Below are 23,883 nucleotides of genomic sequence, written 5' to 3' on the forward strand. Positions count from 1 at the left end.
CCATTTAAGTAACTGTAGTTTTTTTTTTTTTTAACCCTGATGTGCTCAAAAGAGTGGAATGCCACACTTTTATCACAACTATTATCACCACCATCCTCAGGGTCTGATAAAAATACTCCCCCCAAAAAACAAAAAAAGTAAGTAAGTTTTATTCTGGTCCTGCCTTTTATTCTATAATTACCCACTTTTAAATTTTGCCTAAAAAGACTTTTTTCTTATATCTACATAGTTGTATTAACAGTTTGATCTGGATTAAAGATTTTAAATTTGACCAAGTAGGAGAGACACACCAGTTCTACATGCTGAAACTTCTTCCTCTGGAATCCTTATCTTCAAAATATCCACATTGTTGAAGATAAAGAACCTGCATTTAATGGCCCCCAAATCCAAATTTTAGATAGGCTTCTTTTCATCACATCTGATATACCTACTACAGAAAGAAGCATGAACCAAAGAAATTAGATCCACCCTGAAAAAAAGGGTAGCCCCTTTAAGACTTGAGACATGGAATGATCAGGAATCCTTGATTCTACGCACTATGACATCATTGAGCAAATAACAGAGAGACTAGCTATAGATACAAGGGAGGCTTTCTTGCCAACCTTCATTGAAATCACACTTTCAATAGTAATGGTTTTCTTTTTTTGTTTTGTTGTGGTTTTTTATTTTATTTTAAAGAAGATTGCAAAAACAAAGCAGAAAAGGAAAGCTCAAAGACAAAAGAAAGATATCTAAACAATGGAGAAATATTGGGTCTGTCTCATTCTTCCTGATTGTATCAGTAGGTCTTTCCAGATGAAAACTAACCTTTCTCTATCTCATCCCCTGATGATATTATCAATACAAGATTCCCTATCCTCAAAGGTGATTGTGGATATGAGCTGAAACTTAGGGATGGGTCTTAATGTGAATTTCAATTTTTTTTCTTTTTAAGTCAAAGTCTGGTGGATAATTTTATATGCAAAATCAAAATTTTCAATGTTAAAATAACTATATCAAAATAGCTATGTAAAACTATCCTCAATTTTAAAAGGGCTCCATCAAAATAGCCATACCACAAATGTTATATACCTGCACATAACTAGTGTAGCTATAACAATACGCTTGGTATAGACCTGGATCCACTCTTTTTTTTTTAATCTTTTTTTTAAATTTTTTATTGTTGGTTATTCAAAACATTACATAGTTCTTGATATATCATATTTCACCCTTTGATTCAAGTGGGTTATGGATCCACTCTTATATGTCTCATATATGTGTTAAAAATGTCAATTCCTTGTTTCAATTGTCATATTACTACAATTCAGTCTCTACTCATATGTTTACTTGAAGGATAGCTTTTGAATTCTAAGTTTTTATCAATTAATTAGCATAGACTTTTTTTCTTACAAAACTATAGTATGCTGTGGCCCTTTGATGCTGTAGCTCTCTGAATTTGACCTAAATTTTTATTTACATGAGTTACTTTCTGTCAACTGTGTTTTCTCTGGGAATTTGTTTCATAATGTAACAGTGGAAAACTGGATTTAAATTTAATCCTTTTGTTTGGAAGGGTCATTTACTGCTTAGAGTGTGACTTAAATGTATCTTCTACTTGGAATTCCTCTTTAGGAAACCATTTTCCATCCCTAAAATGATGATTGATTGATAGGTAGAATAAAATAAATAGAGGCTTACAAAGTTGTCAGTATAATACATATGTTAACTGTTTCAGAAATTATATTTATTTGTTATTTTTAGGAACAGGTCTGGAGCTGTCTTAATATTTAGCTCTAATCATGTAGAATCAAAATAGGCTCTTATATATTGTGTTTCAAATTTCTTTAAAACCCTGACTAACATATTTGTCTTTCTCTTTAAAAAAAAATCTATGAGCAGAATCCCTGGAGCTTATCCCATCAGGGGGTGCTTCCTGGAAGTCCTGTATCTCCATCATCACAGTTCTCTGGAAGAAATTATAAGTAAGTTATTCCTTAAAAGGGAAATTAACACATACAAATGCTGAAAAAAATAAACAGTATTTCCTCTGGGAAAAAGTTATTGGGTAGTTTTAATTTATGTATTTACTTTTTAGTAAGAGGTATGTTACAGAAAGAAAGATGAATAGTCAATAATAATAATGTTTCCAACTGTGAATATGTACATAACTGTGCTTCTGCCCAAATAAAAGATAATCTTTTAAGACATTTCCTGAAAGAAAATTCAGCTGTGACAAATATTAATTTGTTAAGACTTTCTAAATTTTACCTTTTTCATTTATCTAAGTACCAAAATAATTTCTCAAACATTTTGAGACAGACATAGGAGATATTCCCTAACAAAAGAATAAAAGGATAATGGTACAGTTCTTTCAGTTTCATAAGGATGTCATTATTTTATTATGCATGTTATAGCAGTCTAATGTGACTTCTGAATGACTTCATTTATTTGATTCATATAGAATATCTCATCATAACAGTGTTCTAAAATATTTTTTTTTAATCCTAAAATATTTTTCTTTAATTTAAAACAGCTTTATGATTCATGAGCCCAAAGAGGACAATCATTACAACTATCCATCTCATAATTGGGATGACTCTCAGGGACCAGCTAAACCTGAAGCAGTTTATGGGAACAAATACTCTTCAAACATGCACATGAAGCCACTCTTCGTATGTATTATGCATCTCAATTTCTATATATGATTATTGCCATAATGCAAATTCATGTATCACAGTGAATGCTAAGACTTCATTATAAGAAAACTGTGTGACAGAATTGATTCAAATATGGGTTTGGGATGTTTACTTTATATGACAAACTATAACTACTCTGTCATTTATTAAAATAAGATTCAAAAAATGAATCAAAGATATAGTATATATAAAATATAATATGTATTAGTATATGTATAGATATATGCAATATATTCATAAATGATTTATAAAACAGTATTATATAAATACATTTACAATCTTTAAAAGGATATTTGAGATCAAAGGAAGAAAGACTACTTGAATCTCATGAGACTGACTCAGAGGTGAAACTGGTCTTATGTTATTATAGTTACTAAATTGTCATAATTTAACAACACAATTGTGGTTTTTTGTGTTTTAGTGTAGTTTAGTATATCATGAAGTACATCACCCAAGTTAATGCTCGATACTAGCTAACTGCTGATCACCAGTTATACGACATATTAACACAAAGTAAAAACTGGGTTTCTTTGTAGAAGTGTTTAAAAACAGCAATCAGAGAAAAACATTAAGGTAGATAATTATCTGAAAATTATTTTTACAAATTTTCTTAACAAATGATACAAATTATAGAAAAATGAATACCTGATGTTTGTCAATATAATTAACTGGATTTTGAGGGGAGGGGATAATTTTTGGTTGACTGTAGCAAAGAAACATTCTCTGAAAAAAATCCATTGTAAATTGAAGAATAACCCCAGAGCACTAAATCATGAAAATGCAAATGTGGAGTTTTAATGATTTTAATTATTCAAGAAGACAAACATGCTAAATGTATGATTGAACAAAAACTGATTTACTACTGTGCTCTAGCACATTTTAGAATAGAATATGTGGAGCAGTGATGGAACTGGGAAAAAAATCTGTGAATACTTAAGGGATATATGAAATTCTGAAAGAAAAGGAAATGAGAAACAATTGTACTGAATTCATTTAGGTCAATATGTATGGAAATTCAAGAAGAGAAAGCCTAAGTAAGAAAAGAGGAAAGGTTAATATTGATAATACAGAGGGGAAACTGGCTGGGTTTGAATGTCCATGGCTTCAGGATCAGTTTTGATTTGTGTATTAGTTCTCTATTGCTGCATAACAAGTTCCCACACACTTAGCAATTTAAACACAATTATTTTCTCAGTTTCTATGGATCAGGAGTGGACATAGGTCCACTATTCAAGATCTCAAAAGGCTGCAGTCAAGGTATTAGACAGGCTTCCTTCTCATCTACAGTTTGGATCCTCTTCCAGGTTCACATATTTGTTGGCAGCATCCACTTTCTTGCAGCTGCAGAATATTATTTCCTCTCCACCCACCCCACTATTCCTTGCTGTCAGCTATGAGCAACTGTCAGTTCCTAGAGGCCACCTGCAGTTACCATATGGCCCTCTGACAGACCTTCTCACAACATTGCCCCTTATTTTTTGAAGGCCAGCAAAATATCTAGCTCCATTCTTATAGGATGGAATCTTAAAGAATGGAACCTAGTCAAGAGAGTAGCTATCTCATTTATACTCTTTCTTCTGCTGCTAAAAGAAAGACACAGGTTCTTCTCACACTCAAGGAATGGAGGAAGTTATACAAGGGATATAACTCCTGGGAGGGTCATTTATTAAGGTGTACCTAGATAATAGCAACTTACCTTTTAAAGGAAATTGAAATGGAATAATTGGGGATTTTATTGGAAGCCATGGTGAAGAGGGGAAAAATGATGATCCTTGAAGATTATGGGATTATAGGAAGTCTGGGACAGACAGATTATTGACTAACATCACATTATCAATTATTCAACCAATTGGTTGAACCAAATATGCCAGGCACTGTGGTAGTTAATGATAAAAAAAATGGGTTCTGTCCATGCCCCCATGGAGCTATAATTTGGTGGGGAAAACAGATATTGAACAAGTAAACATGTATAGAATTACAAATTGTGATGAGTGCTATAAAATAAAAGCCCAGAAGGTACTGAGAATAAACAACAATCTTGAATAACAATTACATAGATTAGTGCAATTACCTGCAGTGTATTGTCTATACCATCATTATCCTCAATTATAACTTCTAAGAGCAGCCTGGGAAGCTGAGGCAGGAGAATGATGGAGGAGTTCAAAGCCAGCCTCAGCAACTTAGAGAGGCCCTAAGAAACTCAGCGAGATCATGCCTCTAAATAAAATATACAAAAGGGGGTTGGGGGTATGGCTAAGTGGTTAGGGTCCCCTGGGATAATTCCCTGGTACCAAAAAGGAAGGAAGGAAGAAGGAAGGAAGAGAGGGAGGGAGGGAGGGAAAAGCAATGATGATAAAAGAGGTGGATAAGAGACTCAAAAGGGATGACGTCAGCCATAGCTGTCTTTCTTGGCTATCTCAGTCAAAAAGTATTGGTAATAATTTCCAAGAAGTAGAGGAAGCATTAGCAGTGAAAAACAAGGAAAGAACAAAAGTTGAAGTGATGCAGATATTAATGAGGAGAAGATAGTGTGCACATGACAAGAAAGAATGTGGCCAGAGCTCCTTAGAAAATATCTGAAGAAAAATTTCATCTCCCTCTCTGCTAATAACTTGAAAAACTTTCTTCTACTCAAGAAATCTCTCACTGTATTGTGGTTTAAAGATTATATGGAAAGCAGTCTCAGCATTCTTAAACCATATTATTAAAACTGGTGTCTGAGTGTACTATAGTTGTTAGATACAAAAACCTATATCAAGATTTTGCCACTCCTGACCTCACCAGCAGCACTTGGTACTCACTGATTCTTGAACGCTTCCTTCATCTTCCAGGATATTTCTTTCCTGATGATCTGCTTGCCTCTCTGACTATAATTTCCCAAACATTTTCAGAAACACTTCAACCCTGTTCACAGCTTAAATGTTGTTATTTTCCAGGGTTCCATCTTGTTGGTAAATTTCAAATCTAATTTCACCTCATAAAAGTCTCTCTAGATATAGACCAGTGATTCTACTAGCCTAAGGGATAGCTGTTCATTTATATTTCTAGCAGGGCTCTTAAAGGCAGAAGCCATTATCCCTTCAACACCCCCCCTTCATCCTCTGCCATACACTGTTATCTCAGTGAATGGCATAATTTATCTACTCATTTAAGCCTGAACTCTGTGAACACAAGGAAGCCCTTTTTTCCTTATCAGTCTCCCTAAATCTAACCATACACAAAGTCACATGGGATTTTTATCCTAAATCTCAAGTGACCAACATATCACAGTTTGATTGGGATGATCTAGGTTTTAAAATTGAAAGTCCTACCTCCCAGGAATCTCCTCAGTCCTGGAAAAATCCATTTCCTCTGCCACTGACATAATTCAGGTCTTCATTATTCCCCTGATAAATTATTGCTAACTACTCTGACACCTGTCTCTTCTATTTCAGGCTTAAATATCACACTGTTGCCAACATGACCATCCTTAAAACAAATCTGATCTTATCATGACAGCATAAAAGACCTTACTTGATCCTTACTGCTTATAGGTCAAAGTAAAAACTCCTGAAGAAAGCATAAAAGGCTGTTCACATTCTAGCCCCTCTTATCTTTACAGCTCTCCAGATTTATCTCTTGTTACTCTTGGGCTTATGCACTATTGATTTGGCCATACCTAACCTACTGTTTTCTAAGTATGTGGTTACTGAGCATTTATGATTTATTTTCTAAAAAAAAACTGAGTCGTCCTAAAATACCTACTTGAATATCATATTCTACATGAAGCCTTTCCCCAAATCTCTAATCAGAGGTAGTGCTCTCTCTTCTGCCTTCCCATCAGTACTGTGTTGTTGCCTTTATTCTTTTACTAAGGTAACATAATCATTTATCTTTTTTCTATTGATCTATGCCTCTCACTTGACTTTGAATTCCTCTAGATTAGGGAAAATCTTTTATTTTTATTCTTGCATCCTGAATGTCATGCACAGTGCCTTACCACAAAGTGATGGTGTGTGTATGGATGGATGTGTGTGTGTGTGTGTGTGTGTGTGTGTGTGTGTGTTTGTGCACATGCGTGCGCATGCTTATATATAATATTTGAGTTATTCTCGTACAGAGGAAGGTTACCAGAAAGTTTCCTGGTAAAAATAGAGAAGTCTCAAAGTAAGAGCCTACAGTATTCATACTTTCTCAGTTCTGTCTTAAAATGATAATTTAGATGCTCAAGGGAACTTTCTTAGGGTCTCTGTAATAAAAAAGTACATTCATGATTAGAGATTTTTAATTATTAGAAAATAAGATGTTATGCTGAGGAAAATGAAGTTTGAGTATGAACCACTATCATAAAATTATTCTATAGCAGTGATAAAATGTTGGTTGTATGATAGAAATAATAGGTGTTGTAAAAACAACCATATAATTAGAAATTTGTGTACAAAACTGTACAAAAAGGAAAAATGTGATAATTCATAAAACAAAAATATTTAGTTTTGACATAATACTATGCTCCTATTCATCCTTGTGCAGCATTTGACTATGAACTTTGGTAACATAATATTCAGAAAAAAGAAATAGTTGTTTTTCTTATGTACATTTTCTCCTGTAATATTAATTTCATACTTTAGTACTGAGAATTTGGATTACACGATATCTAAATCAGTCTGGAAAAATTGTGTTACAAGTGTAGTGTTTAACGGTTATTTAAAAGTAGCCAAGAATTCACTTAGTAAAGGAAAATATTTTATGTGTTATTTTAAATCACTACAAATTTCTAAAAATGATTAAACAGATTTCTAAATTAACTCAGATAATATAAGCCTAATTTCCCAAAACATAATCATATCTAAACAAGAACAGGAATTTTATTAAATGTCTTTTAATTACATTTGATATTTTAAATTTTCTTGCAGGATTTTTCTACACCAGGAGTTCCAAAATCAAGCTACATTCAAAAAGAGAGACAACACAACATTGGTTATTCAAGTTCTGAAGAGCCAGGAATTCCTTATAGAATAGGACGTGTGCAGATGAAATCCAACTATTAAGTTCCCTGTAGAGAAAAATATATATGTACAATAAGATACATGATCATCTGATCATTTTTAAAGTATTCTTGTAACACCTTAAGAAAATATTATGATTTATCTGTGCTCTAAATACTTTACTTTTCTTTCTGCATCAGTGTTTCCCTTTATATCTTGAACATTTCCTACCTGTCCTCTGTTCACAGAGGAAAATTTTCATCTCCAATATCCAACTTCAATAACTTACCTGTTATAGCAGATCCATGTTACCTCCAAAATTTGGTATAATACTTGTTTACTGATTCATGATATGTAACTTTGTAAAGTGTTCAGTGAGATGCATAATATATTGATTGCAAATTACAAAAAATACTGAGTACTTTTGTAAATTACAGTTATGGAATAAATCTCAAGAACTGCATCAAAGCATCAGTATACAACTAATGAATTATATTTGAAATATGCAATTTGATTATAAATTAATTCCTGAAAAATAAAATAAGAATGGATAAATGATTTCTATAAACTGAGTGTTTCAAAGAATGATCCCAAGATCTGGGTTCCTCCCTCCAATATTTCCTTTTTTCTTTTATTATTGTTGTCCCCTTTTATCCTTCCTTTCATTAGTTAGCACTTATCATGCCAACTAAGTACCAAGGACTGGTAAGTTACTAAGGTACAAAGATGAATCTGAGATAGTCCCTAGAGATTAGATTGTAGAAGAGACAAAGACAAATATCAATTATTGGTCACATAGTGTGACCAATGCAATGATAAAGATGTATATAAGAACCTAGGAAATCAAAGACTAACTAACTAATAATAGGAAGAAGTATAAAGATAAAGGTGGAGGAAGAAGACCATTTTAATTAAGTGATGCTTAAGCTGTTGCAAGAAAATGAGTAGGAGTTGGCTTTATGAGAGTTTTGAGACAAAGAGAGTGAGTACACAGAGAGAATAGAGGTGAAAAACAAAATGGAGTATGAAGGCAATTATAAAAACTGTTGCAGCATAAAAGTGGAAAAGGGAATAAGATAAGCGGCGAGGCTGAGGAAGTGGCAAAGACTAGTTCTGAAGGGTCTTATATGCCATATTAAGGAAATTAGACTAAATATTAGTAGTTATAGGGTTCTGTAATAATCTGTTTTGTGACACTAGATTTATAAAGAAAAGAGGTTTATTTGGCTCACAGTTGTGGAGGCTTTAGAGTATGGCCCCCTAATCTACTAAGCTCTGATAAGGATCTTATAACATCACAACCTGTTTAATGCCATTGCTATGAAAGCTTGTGCAAGAATGAGAAATCGCACGGTAATACAAGAATCCAGAGGCTGGGGAAGGGCCAGGCTTGTTATTCTTATAACAAATCATTCTTGAAGGACTAATCTACTCCATGAGAGTGGCACTAATCCCTTCTAAATACAATCTTATATGACCTACCACCTTCCACTGGACCCTACCTCTTAAAGATTCTACCACCTTTATACTACCACACTGAAGGTCAAACCTCCAGCATTGTTAAAAATATTTTTTAGTTGTCAATAGATCTTTAGTTTTTTTAAAATTTATTTTTATGTGGTGCTGAGAATCAAACCCAGAGCCTCACACATGCTAGGCAAGCACTCTACCACTGAGCCATAACCCCAGCACAAACCTCTAGCATTTTAATCTATGGAGGATATGCTCAGACCATATTCAGATCATAGAAAGCTCCATTGAAAAGTTTTACACAATCATGGTCAGATATTATATTTTAGATGAACACTTTGATGACTGTGCCAGTTGAAGGGAGACAATATGGGAGTCAGGAAACCAGTTAGAAGTCAGAGATAATAGACTCAATAACTGAACCAAAGGATAAGAACTGAGAGAAAAGGCCAATCAAAGTGATTTGGGGGAAGTATATTCAAAGAACATAGAGGCTCTTAAATGTCATAAACAGGAGGAAGAAATTATAGTTGAAAGTATATTGTCACTATTTGTGGGCATAGGTCTTAACAGGTCAATAGGTCAATGATAAGGCTGGAAAAGAATAGGCTAATGAAAGAACTGTAAGGATAGGAGCAGATGAATAACAATGTAGATCCATGACTTTCAGGTCAAGTGGGCAATTAACACTCTCCAAAATCTGACAATGAAATAGATCACTCTTCAATTCCACACAGTACTTATTTGACACCTTTCATTGAAGTTTGACCCATTCCAACTCACCTCCATTCTTGACAGATGACCTCACCTTGTAATTTAAATAACAAACAAAACCCTTCAAATGCAAACACACAAATCCACAAGTAGTCCCACATTCATCACTTGTTTCAATATATCTCACACCCCATCTAAGAGTAATACTTTTGCTTTTTGTATAAATTTCATTCTCCCCAGCATTTGCATTGGCCTTACTCTTACATCATTTGACCCTGTTTTTAAAATTATCAACTCTAAACTAAGAACAGAGTAGGGTAGAAGAGCATGAGAAGAAGATTAACATTAAACAGGGATGAGAGGTGGGAGGGAAAGGGAGAGAGAAGGGAAATTGCATGGAAATGGAAGGAGACCCTCAGGGTTATACAAAAGTACATACAAGAGGTAGTGAGGGGAAAGGGAAAAATAATACAAGGGGGACAAATGAATGACAGTAGAGGGGGTAGAGAGAGAAGAGGGGAGGGGAGGGGAGGGGAGGGGGGATAGTAGAGGATAGGAAAGGCAGCAGAACACAACAGACACTAGTATGGCAATATGTAAATCAATGGATGTGTAACTGATGTGATTCTGCAATCTGTATATGGGGTAAAAATGGGAGTTCATAACCCACTTGAATCAAAGTGTGAAATATGATATATCAAGAACTATGTAATGTTTTGAACAACCAACAATAAAAAATTTTAAAAAAAAGTACAGAAAAAAAATAAAAATAATAAAATTATCAACTCTAATAATTGCAAATTCTTTATATCCTGTACTAATTTTTCAACCACTGATCCTTTTCTTCAACCATCTCTCCTTAATCCCCTGGGTGGAGGGGGCAGGAAGTAGAAGAGACAAAGTAGTTATCAAGTCTCAGTTCCCATACAACATAATTTGTCACCAGTACCTTTCCCTTCTTACTTCCTAAATATATTTCAAATATGTCCAGTTTCACATCTTTATCTCTATCCACTCTGCCACTACCCTCATAAAAGACCTCACCATCATTCCCCTGGACAATTTTAACAGGCTTCTAGTTGATCTTCCCAAATCCACACTTCCCTCTATCCAATCCTATTGCCACAGTGCAGCAAGCATAATATTTTAAAATGCAAACCTAATTTTGTTAAAAAAAAAAAAAACTCCTCCTTAGAACATTTTATATCTTCCATTTACCCTAGAAGAAAACTTCAAATCCTTATACTAGGTTACAAAGTTCTCAAAAACTCTACAGTATGGGGTTTCTGTCTCTTTCTGCCTTTTTCCATCTATATTTATATCTATATCTATGATGTGTCTGTTTCTATGTGTTAGTGTATAATGTCCTATAATACAACTGCAAAATGCTTCACATGCATTATCTTATGACATGTTTATACCTTCCCTGTGAGTTGGGTACTATCATTTTCCCTAATAACTAATGAGGAAATTGAGGCTTTGAGTGATTTATTAACTCGTTCAAAGCCACAAAATTAGTATCAGAGCCAGAATTCAAGCACAATTATCCTGACTACAAAGTTTATAGCTACAGCAGTATGTATTTTCCAGTTTATTAACATACCACTCTCAATCTTGCCAAATGTTCTAGTCATACTGGATCTGGAATTTTTCTTTTAGGGCTTTCATACATGTAGTATCCTCTATCTGGATAATCCAATGAGAAACACATTCCTGACATTCAGATGCTGCTTCTATGGAAGATGTGACCACCTAAGAGAAAATGTCTAAATTGATCTGGCCCTGAAAGAGTTCATGGCTGGCTTAATGTTTTTCTATGAAAGTTACAGAGTCTGGAACATGAATAGATTTCAGGTTGTTAAAAGCTTCCTTTACTCATACTGAAAGACTTATAGGGCCAGACTTTGGGGGTAAGACTTCTGTAGGATTTTAATACTATACAAAAGCAGACTCTAGCTGGATCCTGTATGTCTAATCAGAAATATACCTTGGGTGTTCAGAGTATCAGAGTATTTCTCTCTCTCTCTCCTTTTTTTTTTTTTTTTTGGTGCTGGGGATTGAACACAGGGCCTTGTGCATGTGATGCAAGCACTCTTCCAACTGAGCTATATCCCAGCCCCAGAGTATTGGTCTTTTAATGCTGATGCTGACATAACAACAGAGTCTGGGTTCTCTCTGTGTTCATTAAAGAGCTCTCAAATTGTCAAAGGATTCTACTGTTAAGTTCTGACATCATAATAAGAAAAGACCCAGGATAGTCAAAAGCATAGTCTATATGTAAGGGATAATCTAGCATAGTGGTTAGCAGTGTAAAGGACTCTGTAGACGGCCTCCTGAATTAAAATCCCAGCTTCTCCACTTACTACCTGTGTGACATTAGGCAACTGATGAATCCTTTATGCCTCAGTTTCATCCTCTCCACAGTGAGGAAAATAGTATGTACTTCATAGGTTAGTTGTGAGGATTAAATTGACCAAGACAAATAGCACTCAGAACAAAGTAACCAAAAAATCATAGCTATTGGCTGCTACAAATTAATATGGGAATAAGGCTTATATGAACAAAGGCTTCTTCTGCTGGCACTCCAAGAAAGAAATTCCATGTTTGATCTTATAGTACATGCTTGATTATAGCTGCCTTAGCTGACTTTTCCAAACTTTTCTTCTACCTCTCTTTCTCTTTTTAAAATTCTTACTATTCTGATATATGATACCTGGACTGCCTGTTTAATTAATTATGTGATCAGGCCTGCTTGTTGACTCCTACACCTATCTCATCATGACCAAGGCAATTTGGTTTACAACTCCTTCCTGTTAGGCACAAGGATGAGTTTGGTTTGACTTTCTGACATTACCAAACATGATCACAAGTCTTTGTTCCTCATGACTAAAGGAGAGAGACAAAATTAGCAAAGATAACAGTATGTTTATGGACTAAGTACCCCCATAGTTTCTCAGCCAAGAAAGAATTTTTACTACACTCTTAAAAGAATGAACACTTCACTTTATATTACTTTTCTAGGCAGAAGTATCAAGCTAAGATTATTTTAATTTTATCCATAATAGTTCTTCTTTTAGCACTATCCTTGAAATAGCTACAACTTTATAGTCTTTTATACAAATTTGTTCATGCTGAATTCTGTAGGAATATTCATACCTTATGGGATTTTTAACAGTTTCAGAGGAATTTTCCCTTCCTCCTGTACTCTTAAACATTTATCTTAATAGATGCTTTGAGCATACTGTATGCATAATTATGAATGGTTTATGCAGCATGTTTAAGGTTTGTGATTTCATATATAATTGAGATACACAGTAAGAATATTTTCTAATTATGATAAAAATAATATTTTATCTTAATAGGAGAGGTCAAGTTCTCAGTGTCCTCCTCTCTAAAATGAAGAGGATAGATAAAATGACTTTTCAGTTCCCTTCCAAGACATATCTAAATCCTGAAGGATATGTCAAAAGTTTCTAGACCAAGGTCCAGAAAGTGGGTTAGATCTAGGAAGAATTTAGCAGAGATTAAGAACCCAGGCCTATTGACTGGGTAAGAAAAATCCTAGAACAAAGAGTCAGAGCAACAAAATGATACTAATTATTGGATCTAAGTGATAGACACAGGTCATCAACAATAAAAAAGAAGTTTGAAACTGAGCCAAAATCTTTTTAGAAAGGAGCTTACAACAGGCTTCCTGCACAGGTGTCTTGGTCAGCTTTTTTGTTACTGTGACTAAAGGACCCTAATAGAACAACTGTAAAGGAGGAAAAGTTTATTTGGGAGCTCACAGTTTCAGAGGTCTTAGTCCATAGAGAGCTGGGGCTCCATTCCTCAGGGCTCTAGGTGAGGCAGAACATAATGATGGAAGAGTGTGGCAGAGGGAAACAGCTCACATGATGATTGGAAAGCAGAGTGCAGGATACAAATATATGACCCAAAGCCATCCCACAATTTCCACCTCCCCCAGCCACACCCTACTACTTCAATTATGACTCATTTAATCCCTATCAGGGGATTAATGCACTGATTGGGTTAAGGCTCTTATAACCCAATCATTTCTTCTCTGAGCCTTCTTGAATTATCTCGCACATGAAACTTTGGGGGACACCATATCTAAACCATAACATTCATTCTCTGGCAGGCAAAAGCTCATACTCATCTTACAATGCAAAATACATTTAGTCCATTCCCAAGAGTCCCCATAGTTTGAACAGGTCCAAGACTGGTCAAAGTTCAAGTCCAAAGTTTTCTCTGAGGCTCAAGGCAATCTCGCATTTTGAGCTCCTGTAAAATTAAAGGAATTTACAAATATCCAATATAGAATGGTACAGAATAAACATTTCCATTCACAAAATTAGGGGCATAGAAAGAAGGTATGGGACCAAAGCAAGACTGAAATCCAGCTGTAGCTCCATGTCTGGCATCTGGGGTATATGGAATCATGATGCTCTCTCCAAAGGACTTGTGTAGCTCCTGTGGCCTTTTTGAGGCTGCCCAAGTGATCTTTCTGTTGGCTTGTCTCTGTTCAATTCCTGCAGCTTTCCTAAGATGATGTCCCATGTTACTGGCAGTTTTTAATCTTGGGGGTCTCCACTGCAGCTTTGGCTTCCTCCTTACATCTCCACATTTTGGCTTCTCAGGGGGTGCTCACAGGGACTCTGACCCTGCTGCACTTTGCCTGGCCTCCCGGGGCCTCCTTTGAAATCTTGGTGGAAGCCTACAAGACCCCCTAACTCCAGCATCCTACATTCCTACAGAACCAGCACCACATGGTTGATGTCAAGGTTTGCCACTATCTGGAGCAGTAGCCAAGCCTCTAGAGATCTTTGCTGCAGCAACCTCTGAGTGCCTAGGTAGCTGAGCGCATTGAAAAAAACTGCCTAGGCCCCTTGTGCAAGAGTGCCCCAAGGGTCTCTACACAGGAAGAGACTTGTATGCATATCCTTGAGCTAGAGATGAGTGTGGTCTTGTCAGTTCCTAAGATGCCCTCAAGCCATCTTTCTTATTGTCTCTAAGCAAACAGTCTTTAGCATCTCTTCAATGATGGTAAAGTCTTTAACAATTCCAACTCTTCCATCTTGATGTTCTGCCTCACCTGGAGCCCTGAGGAATGGAGCCAGCTCTCTATGGACTAAGACCTCTGAAACTAAGGAAGCCCTAGTTTTACTCAGACCTTTAAAGTCCAAGTTTTCCAAATCTTTCCGCTCTTGATTATCATAATAAATTTGGCTAAAGGCTTCCAGCAGTACCCATGCCACCTCCTTAATGCTATGCTAGGATGTTGCTCAGCACTTCAGCAACCCTGAGTTCAATTCCCAGTACCAACAAACAAACGGAAACACAAATAGGGAAACGACAGACTCTTTAACAGTGGTGGGAAATTGGATATTCATATAGAAAATAATGAAACTGAAACTTTTTTTACAGCATGCACCAAAATCAATTTAAAATGGATTAAACATTTAATCATAAAATCTGAAACTGTAAAACTCACAGGAGGAAATAAGGGCAAAGTTCTGTGATATTTGTCCCAGCAATGATTTCTTAGATATGAGACCAAAAGCACAAGCAATAAAAGCCAAAGTGAACAAGTGAGACTACATTGAACAAAATAGTTTCTGAACAACAAAGGAAACAATAAACAGAGTAGACAGTAAACCAACTGAGTGGGAGACAATATTCTCAGATCCACTAAGGTTAATCTTCAAAATATACCATGAACTACAACTCACTAGCAAAAAATAAAAATTAAAATGAAATAAAATAACCTAATTAAAAAGTGGGCAAAGAACTTGAATAAACATTTTTTTTCAAGAACTATATTCAGAAGGTCAATAAATACATAAAAAGATGCTCAACAACACCAGTCCTGGAGGAAATGCAAATCAAAACCAAAGTGAAAAATAATCCCACTTCTGCATCTGTTAGCATTGCTGTTATCAAAACATCAGAAGATAGAAAGTGCTGGCAAGGATGTGAGGAAGGACACTTATATGTTGTTAGTGAAAAGGAAAATTAGTGCAACCATCATAGAAGGCAGTATGGAGTTTCCTCAGAAAATTGAAAATAAAACTACAGATGATCTACAATTCAAATTCTGAGTATATATCCAAAAGAATTGAAATAAGGATCTGGAAGAGATATCCACACTACCATGCTTACTGCAGCACTGTTCACAATAGCCAAAATTTGAAAACAATTTGTAAGTCCAACTAATAATGAACGGGTAAAAATGGTGATACATAGATACATTGGGATACTTGCTATTAAAATGAAGACAATCCTGCAATTTGTGATAAGAGAGAAACATAGATTATATTATTCTAATTAAAATAAGACAGACACTTGAAAAACAATCTTTTGAGTCACTAGGATTGAAGGTATGTGCCATCACACATTGCTTTTTATTTATTTATCATGGTAAACAAACTTAACATGAGATCAACTCCCATGACATGTATTTAATTTTAAAGTACAGTATATTAACTAAATAAACAGTGCTGTAAAGAATATTTTATGACTTAGTCATCTTGTGTAACTGAAATGTTATACCCACTGATCAACAACTCACCATTTCCCATTACTCTCACCCCCGCTTACCCTTGCCTCTTTCAGTCCCCTTCTTCTACCCTAATTATCTCTCCTGCATTTTCATAACTGCACTCTCTTTTTTCTTTTTATTCTCTAACTTCATGCGTGATGGAAAATAGGTGATACTTGTATTTCTGAGCCTGGCTTATTTCAATTAACTTAATGCTTTCTAACTTTATTCATTTTCCTGCAAATGACATCATTTCATTCTTCTTTATGGCTGAATAAAACTCCATTCTCTCTCTCTCTCTCTCTCTCTCTCTCTCTCTCCATATATATATATATATATATATATATATATATAATATGAATTTTCTCCATAACTTCTTCTGTTGATGAACACCTAAACAGATTTCATAACTTGTCTATTGTAAATTGTGTTGCAATAAACACAGAAATGCATGTATCTCTAGAGTACGCTGTCTTTAATTACTTTGAATAAATATAGAAGAACAATATGAGTGGATCATATAGTAGTTCCATTTTTGGGGGGGGTGTTGATAGACCTTTATTTTATTTATTTATATGTGGTGCTGAGAATCGAACCCAGTGCCTCACATGTGCTGGGCAAGTGCGATACCACTAAGCCACAACCCCAGACCTTCATTTTTAATTTTTTTGAAGAACTTCCATAATGGTTTCCATAGTATTTCATGTTTCATTCACTGATGATCTTGCTTGGGTCTGTTATTTCATTTGCGCTTGTAAAATGGTAATTGGCTACATTTACTAATGGTACTTCCTGAAAAACAAACAAAAAAGTTATCTAATCCAACTAATCCTATTTATTCATCTTGAAATTTTTTGTACAGGAAAAGCAGAATAAAATGGTGTGTACTTTTCATTGTTAATTGACAGAATATAGAGATGATGTTTTATATATAAAAGAAAAATGGCAAACATTGATGTTTTTCTTTGGGAATGGGAGGATTTCTCTAATATTTATCCTTACTCAGCTCATAATTTTTTTTATATATTTGATATGTTGCCATCATTCCAAGGAACTGTTATTTTTATGCTTAAGTATACTTTGGCCATGATCACATTAGTCTTAATGGTTTCTTTGCTCTTTGACAACAAAATGACACACTCTCATCATATTTATTTCTCATCTGAATTCTGGAATTAGCTATTTCCCCCAAGGAGTTCTGGTACTTTTTGCATAGGATGATATTTACAGGCTTTTGTGTGTCATTTTTTATTTTTTATTATAGACTATTTTAAGGAAAAACTGTATTCTTCAGTGGTAACTTAAATTAAGTTTTTTATACTTTCATTTAAACAAGAACAATAGTAGAGCAATGTAGATATGCTTTGGGCTTATGATGTTTTTACAATTATAAACCAAACAATAAATAGCAAAACTAATAAATTAACAGTATTTATTCAATATTATATATTATATTGTTTTGCTGAAACAAAAATGCAGCTCACCACATGAATATGACTCTGCAATGGCATATTGATTGTGGCTTTCCTTATTGTATGCTATGGAATGACTCACTTCCCCCACCACTCTATGAAGAAATTGTATTCTGTACAGCACACCTGGTGGAACCATATAATTTACAAATGAAGTCTGATGCCTTTATTTCAAATCATCTCAGGACAATTAAATCAGTACTGTCTGGTGATAGTGTGCCTGTAAATAATACAAATGTGAGTGTTGGTACTGTAAAACTGTATTCAGTAATAAGGTGGTCTTCATTTATTTTGGATTATCTTCTTAGGAGTCGTGAAGACTACAGAGAAAGCAAGAAGGAGGAAAAGTTTTCATAGAGGAATCTGAGATAAAATTTAGTATAGTTGATGATAAACTGTGACTCCATAGTCATATTAGGATAGGTGCCTAGATAGACATGAGTAAGGGAAGTGGGGAAAGGAAATTCAGGCTCTGTCCCTGGCTGGCACCCATCTGAATGTTGCACTTCTGAGGGACTGCTTTCTTTTGGCCAGATAGCTATTGGTCAACTTGGAGAAAATGGTTGAAGTCTATGCTGGAAATTTTACATTGTAGCGAAATTGGCACAGGTGCAGCACTAAGTCATGGCAGGAAACTACAATAACCCCACTCCAAATTCATAATGTATGGGGGAGGGTCCCAGACAAAATTTAAAGACCTGCCTTGCAGGAAACCCCATATCCCTTCCCCTCTTGGAGGAGGCCTGCTCTATGTCCCAGCTTATTTTCATCTCACTAAAAAACTCTTTATGTTTTTTCTAAGTGTGTCTCTTGACAAATCTTTGTTTCATAAAGACAGGAGTTGAGGAAAATCTCCATCTGGTAACAATATAAGGAAGAAGAGCTAACAGTATTTGGTGTCTAAATGTCCCATAATACACAACTTTTAGTTGGCTAAGATTCGAAGAGGGAAGTAGAGGGGATGAAGGTATCAAGTTACAAAACCAAGAAAACTATAAATTAAATTGATTAATAGCACCTTATTAATATTATTGGTCTTGTAGCTACTGTGCAACTGCAGAAATTCTAAAGCATGGATATAAAACAGCACTATTCTTAAAACAGCATAAACTGCCTTGCTTAATAGTTTTTCCACAAAGTAGTTATTTCCTATACATGTTGAACAAATACCCAAAAGGCATGTGTGAATGGTCTTCCCCACGGTTGCTAGCTAGAATTATAACTATCCTGTCCTTACTTGGGTGCCATGAGATCTAATAGCAATTGACAGCAAAGTTTAAGCAGAGTAGTGAGATATTAATCTTGTTATACAAGTTAACTCTCTGTTGCTGTAGATTCTACACTGCAAAAGATATTAAGTGGAAAATGAATGGAGCTGCTAAGCAAGATAAGCCAAACCCAAAAAACCAAAGTCCTAGAATGTTTTCTCTGGTAAGCAGATGTTAATCCATAATGGAAGGAGTAGGGAAGAATGAAGGAACTTTGGATTGTTCAGAGGGGAGTTCAGGGAGGGGAGGGGTTGAATTGATGGGAAGGACAGTGAAATGAGACGGACATTATTAACATTATTATCCTATATACATGTATGATTATGCTACAAGTGTGATTCTGCACCATGTTCAGCCAGAGGAAGTAGAAGTTGTGCTCCATTTGTGTACAATGTGTCAAAATGCATTCTACTGTCATTTATAAGTAACTAAAACAAATTAAAAATTAAATTTAAAAAAAGAAAAAGAGGCTGGGGTTGTGGCTCAGTGGTAGAGCATTTGCTTGGCATGTGTGAGGCACTGGTTTCAATTCTCAACACCATATGTAAATAAGTAAATAAGTAAAGGTTCATCAACAACTATAAAAATATTTTAAAAAGAAAATAAAAAAAGAAAGAAAAGAAAAAAGAGATATCAAGTGGAGTAGAGAGACTTTTAGGAAAGATATGAGTCAGAAGAGATTATAACAGTCAGATTTGTCAACTGAAGTGAGAAAGGAATGGGGAAGCTCAATTTGAGATATTTTTCTGATTTGGTGATATTTTTAAAATTTTGGCATTTTTTTGAGTATAGGAACACAGAGGGACTTCTTAGCAGAGTGCTATAATAATGAAGGTAAGAAAGAATGTGTGAAGGGAAAGCAAGAGATGGGCGAGCGAGAAATTAAAGATAATGAAAGACAGAGACCAGGCAGAGATACAAATAAAGCTGACAAATAAAGGCCATATCTCTATAGGAGAGAGAGGCCCCAAGATGTTCGGGTGTTCAGCTTTTGTGGAGTAGGGTTTTGGAGTTGTAGTTGTGGTGTTATGGGATAGGCTGGAGTGCTTGCATCAGAGCTAGGCAGGTGAGGGTATAGCAAAGGATTTGTGATTTGCCTTAGGTGGATGGTACAGTAGGACTTTCCAGAGCAAAGGGGTCGTGTCCTTTTGGGATTGGCTTAGGGTTATGGTACTATGGGGTAGGTCAATAATGGGGGTGGGGGTAGTTCGGTAAGTATAGGAAAAGGAAACATAAGATGGTGGTTAACATTAAGATGGCTGCTTGAATGTTAAATCAATACCCTAAAATTGTTAGTGAATCTGAACAAAGTAATAATATTAGGAAGTGGGGGAAATGTTCAGTCACACAGATATTAGGGAGGTAGAATTCTCAGGATATTTTGATTGACCAGATGTTTGGAGAGAAAAAAGAGAAAGGATGATCTTCAAGTTTTAAAAATTATCTACCACAGTGTAAAATTCACAAAGATGATTGATATAAAAACTCTACAACTTTTTCAACTTTCTTTTCTTAGTTATCTGTTGGAATTGTCACTAGGAGTATAGGAAAATGGAGGGACTACTTAGCAGAGTGCTATAGGAGAAGACCATTAAGTAGTGTTTGCCAGGATATAAAATATGGAAATACATTTCATGCATGGGAATAAACTCATAAAATATCTTTCTTCATCTAGGAAGAAAAATAAAAGTATAAATGAATGACAGCTACTAGAATGGTAAAACTATGGTCCACACACCACATATGTACTGCTGCCTGGTTTGTTTCTTTTTTGTATGGCCTGTAACTAAGAAAGTTTTTTACAGTTTCAAATAGTTAAAAAAAATTTCAAGAATAATTTTAATGACACAAAAAATGAAATAAAATCCTAATGTTAGTGTTCATGAATAAAATTCTATTGTATAACAGCCATACTCACTTGTATATTTCCTCTATGGCTGCTTCGAGCCTACTATGGCAGAGTAGAGTAGTTGTGATAAGGATATTTTACTAGGATAGTAGTGATATTTTACTAGGCTAGCCCAGTGGTAGAGCACTTATGCAGCGTGTGAGGTCCAGGATACTATCCTCCCCCCCGCCCCCCCCCAATTTAAAAATTACTTGTTACTATATATTTACAAAATTAAAACATTTGCTGTCTGGCCATTTAAAGTTTATTACCTCCTGTACTGATATGAGACAGATCTTGTACTAGTGCTTTCACATCTTGTCTTCTAGATAATCCACAATAATAACATATTTTATTTATAAATATTCAAATTATTTATACACAGGTAATGAGTTCCTCATAAAGGATTGTATCCTTTCTCCACTAAAATACTGCTATCAATTTCAATATGATTCTAGAATTAAATATAAATTGTCAGAATAAAAGATAATTTACAAATGCAACCTAGTCCCTACCAACCTTTCAGTCATATCTCTTCACTCTTTTCTCCACCCCTCCTCCACACAATTTCTCCCTGTTCTCCATATGTTGACAAAAACTGAAAGTGACACGTTCAAGAAATATTTAGTGTTCACTGCATTTAGGTCCCTCGTCCTCCTTTCCCTTCCTTGCTTTTAAGTCTACTTTCTTCATTACTGTCTACCATTAGGAAATATAAAAGGAATGAAGGGAAAGAGGGAGGGAAACAGCAAAACACAGTTTTCTTTTCTTTCTTTTTTTTTTTTGGTAGAGATGAACACCTCTTATCTCTGGTCTGGTCAGCCTGATTTGTCAAATCCTCGCGGGTTGGACCATTTTTTTTAACGCCATCCAATATCTATTAAAGGTTCAAGGAGTGGTCATTCTGTCATTGATTTTCCCCTCCCCACCCTCTTCATCTCCCTCGGGAAACCTGGAAAACAGAAAATCCTCCCACAGAAACTCCTCAGGGGCGCGCCAAGATCTGGGCTTGCGCGTTTGGATTCGGCCAGCGCTGCATCCCCCGCGGCAAGTCCGCGGGGTCTCCAAGCACAAACCCAGCGCGGGTTCTTCAATCTCCCGCGCGCGCGCCTGCGCGCGCTCCCTCCATGGCCCCCTACCCTGCAGCAAGGGTAGCGTGACGTAATGCAACCTCAGCATGTCAGCAGCGATATAAAGGAGAACAAGGCGACGCGCCTCCCAGTCGCAGAGTAGCTTGTGATTGGCTCCGGCTGCGGAACCTCGGAAACCTTAATGTGAGGACCTTACGGATCCACAGCTGCCGCCCCCCGCAGCAATCTACATCACGGTCCTACTCCGACTGGCGGCGGCGGCGGCGGCAGCGTTGGCGGTGGCGGCAGCCGCAGGTAAGGAGACTACTGAGGAGAAACTAGAGGGACTCGGGTCCGCCGTGTTCAGTGCCTCTTGTGTGAGGGGAGGAGAAGCTCACACCCAGTATACAGTGTAGGGAGAAGGGAACAATGGAAGTGGCGTCTAGTCCCTAGGCTTTCCTCACCCTCAGGCGAACAGTCTTCTCCTCGGCGGCAGGCAGGGGCTGGAGAATTTGAAGAAAGCAGGGGTCCCCCCCAACCCCACGACACACATATAAACACACAGCCAATCTCTTCTTACCCTAGGCCAGAGCCTCAGAGAACTAAAGCCGTCGTTGAGGCCGTCGGTGGTTTAGGGTGACGGGAAAATGGCGGAAAACAAAACGATGAAGTGAAGAATGCGGCGTCCCCTTGACATTTTCTCTCAACGACCCCCCCACCATGTTCCTTTCAGTAGCGCCCCCCCCCACCCACAGTGTCGCTTCTGTCCCCTGCCCAGGCTGCTGGTGACCTTTGGAATGTGTGAGGGATAGCAGCATTTGAGAGGAAGTGGCACTCAATCGGGCATTTTAGGGAATAGGGAGTAGAGAGCCTTCACAGCCTGTGAGGGGGGTGCTGTGTGCGGCAACTGTCGCCTCCACTAAAACACCACCATTTTGGTTCCCAGCCGTCTCCCACGTAGCAGGGCAGAGGGAGCGGGAGGAGGCTGAGGAGCTGGGCAGCACGGCGTGGGTAGTGTCGGTGGCGACCGCTGCGCCAAGTGAGAAGGAGGAGGAGGGGAGGAAAAGATATTCTTGTCTTGTCGGTCTCTTCATTTCCAGTACGAAGGTTCTCCCCTTCGGTTTAAGATCAAGACCGATGGGTAATATCCGAAAGGGCACGTGTATGCGTTCTGCTTGAAATGATTGAAACTTGGCATGGTCGTGGGAAAGGGAGACTTATGCGGGAAGAGGGCTGCGTCCAAAGCTGCAATACTGCTACTTGCCAGGGTTCCTTTGTCTCCTATCTGCAAATACTACTTTCGCATTCTCTTGCTCTGCCGCCTTATCATTTCTCTTCTGTGCTTCACCCTATTGACAACACTGAGAAGCTTGGTCCTGAATGAGCTATGTTTAGAGGAGACATATGGGAGTAAAATTCTATTTTCGTTCCTCATGCATTGATGGAAAGATATTTACTTGAAGCATACTTGGTGTTACCTCCATACTGTGAGAATTTTGAGATACACTCTAGAGAAGACTGAGAAATCTAGCTATCTACTGGTTATTGAATGCTTAACAAACTGCTGTTCTCTTGCTTCATTTATTATTGATCTAATTGAAACTTCCTATATGGGAAAATGGTGTACTAATTTATTTGGTATTCATGCAGTGTGATACTTCTCATAGTAGTTGAATTATGTGTTGTAATTTTTACACTTCAATTGAGTCCTAGGGTGGATATTTTTGTATGGATTTACAAGGATAAACCTTGCTCTTGGTTCTCTTTTCAAAATAATGTGTTCCTAGTGGTTTTTAAAATACATTTTGGAGAAGATATTGG

General features: G+C 36.4%; 2 protein-coding genes across 3 annotated transcripts in view; both read left to right on the forward strand.

Annotated features, from left to right (window-relative positions):
- Positions 1 to 7,702, forward strand: part of LOC139703139 (uncharacterized) — a 73,669-nt gene extending 65,967 nt beyond the window's left edge. The window contains exons 5-7 of the mRNA XM_071606074.1: positions 1,879 to 1,961; positions 2,513 to 2,651; positions 7,568 to 7,702. Coding sequence (XP_071462175.1) covers positions 1,879 to 1,961; positions 2,513 to 2,651; positions 7,568 to 7,702 — 357 coding nt within the window. The remainder of the gene's footprint in view (positions 1 to 1,878; positions 1,962 to 2,512; positions 2,652 to 7,567) is intronic.
- A 14,600-nt stretch (positions 7,703 to 22,302) lies between these two features.
- The window catches only part of Znf711 (zinc finger protein 711), a 30,851-nt gene continuing 29,270 nt past the window's right edge, over positions 22,303 to 23,883 (forward strand). For both annotated transcript variants that reach the window (XM_071606528.1, XM_071606526.1), the window contains exon 1: positions 22,303 to 22,377. The gene's annotated coding sequence lies outside the window, so the exon portion shown is untranslated. The remainder of the gene's footprint in view (positions 22,378 to 23,883) is intronic.

This window comes from Marmota flaviventris, chromosome X (genome assembly GCF_047511675.1).
Source record: "Marmota flaviventris isolate mMarFla1 chromosome X, mMarFla1.hap1, whole genome shotgun sequence".
NCBI classification, from domain to species: Eukaryota; Metazoa; Chordata; class Mammalia; order Rodentia; family Sciuridae; genus Marmota; species Marmota flaviventris.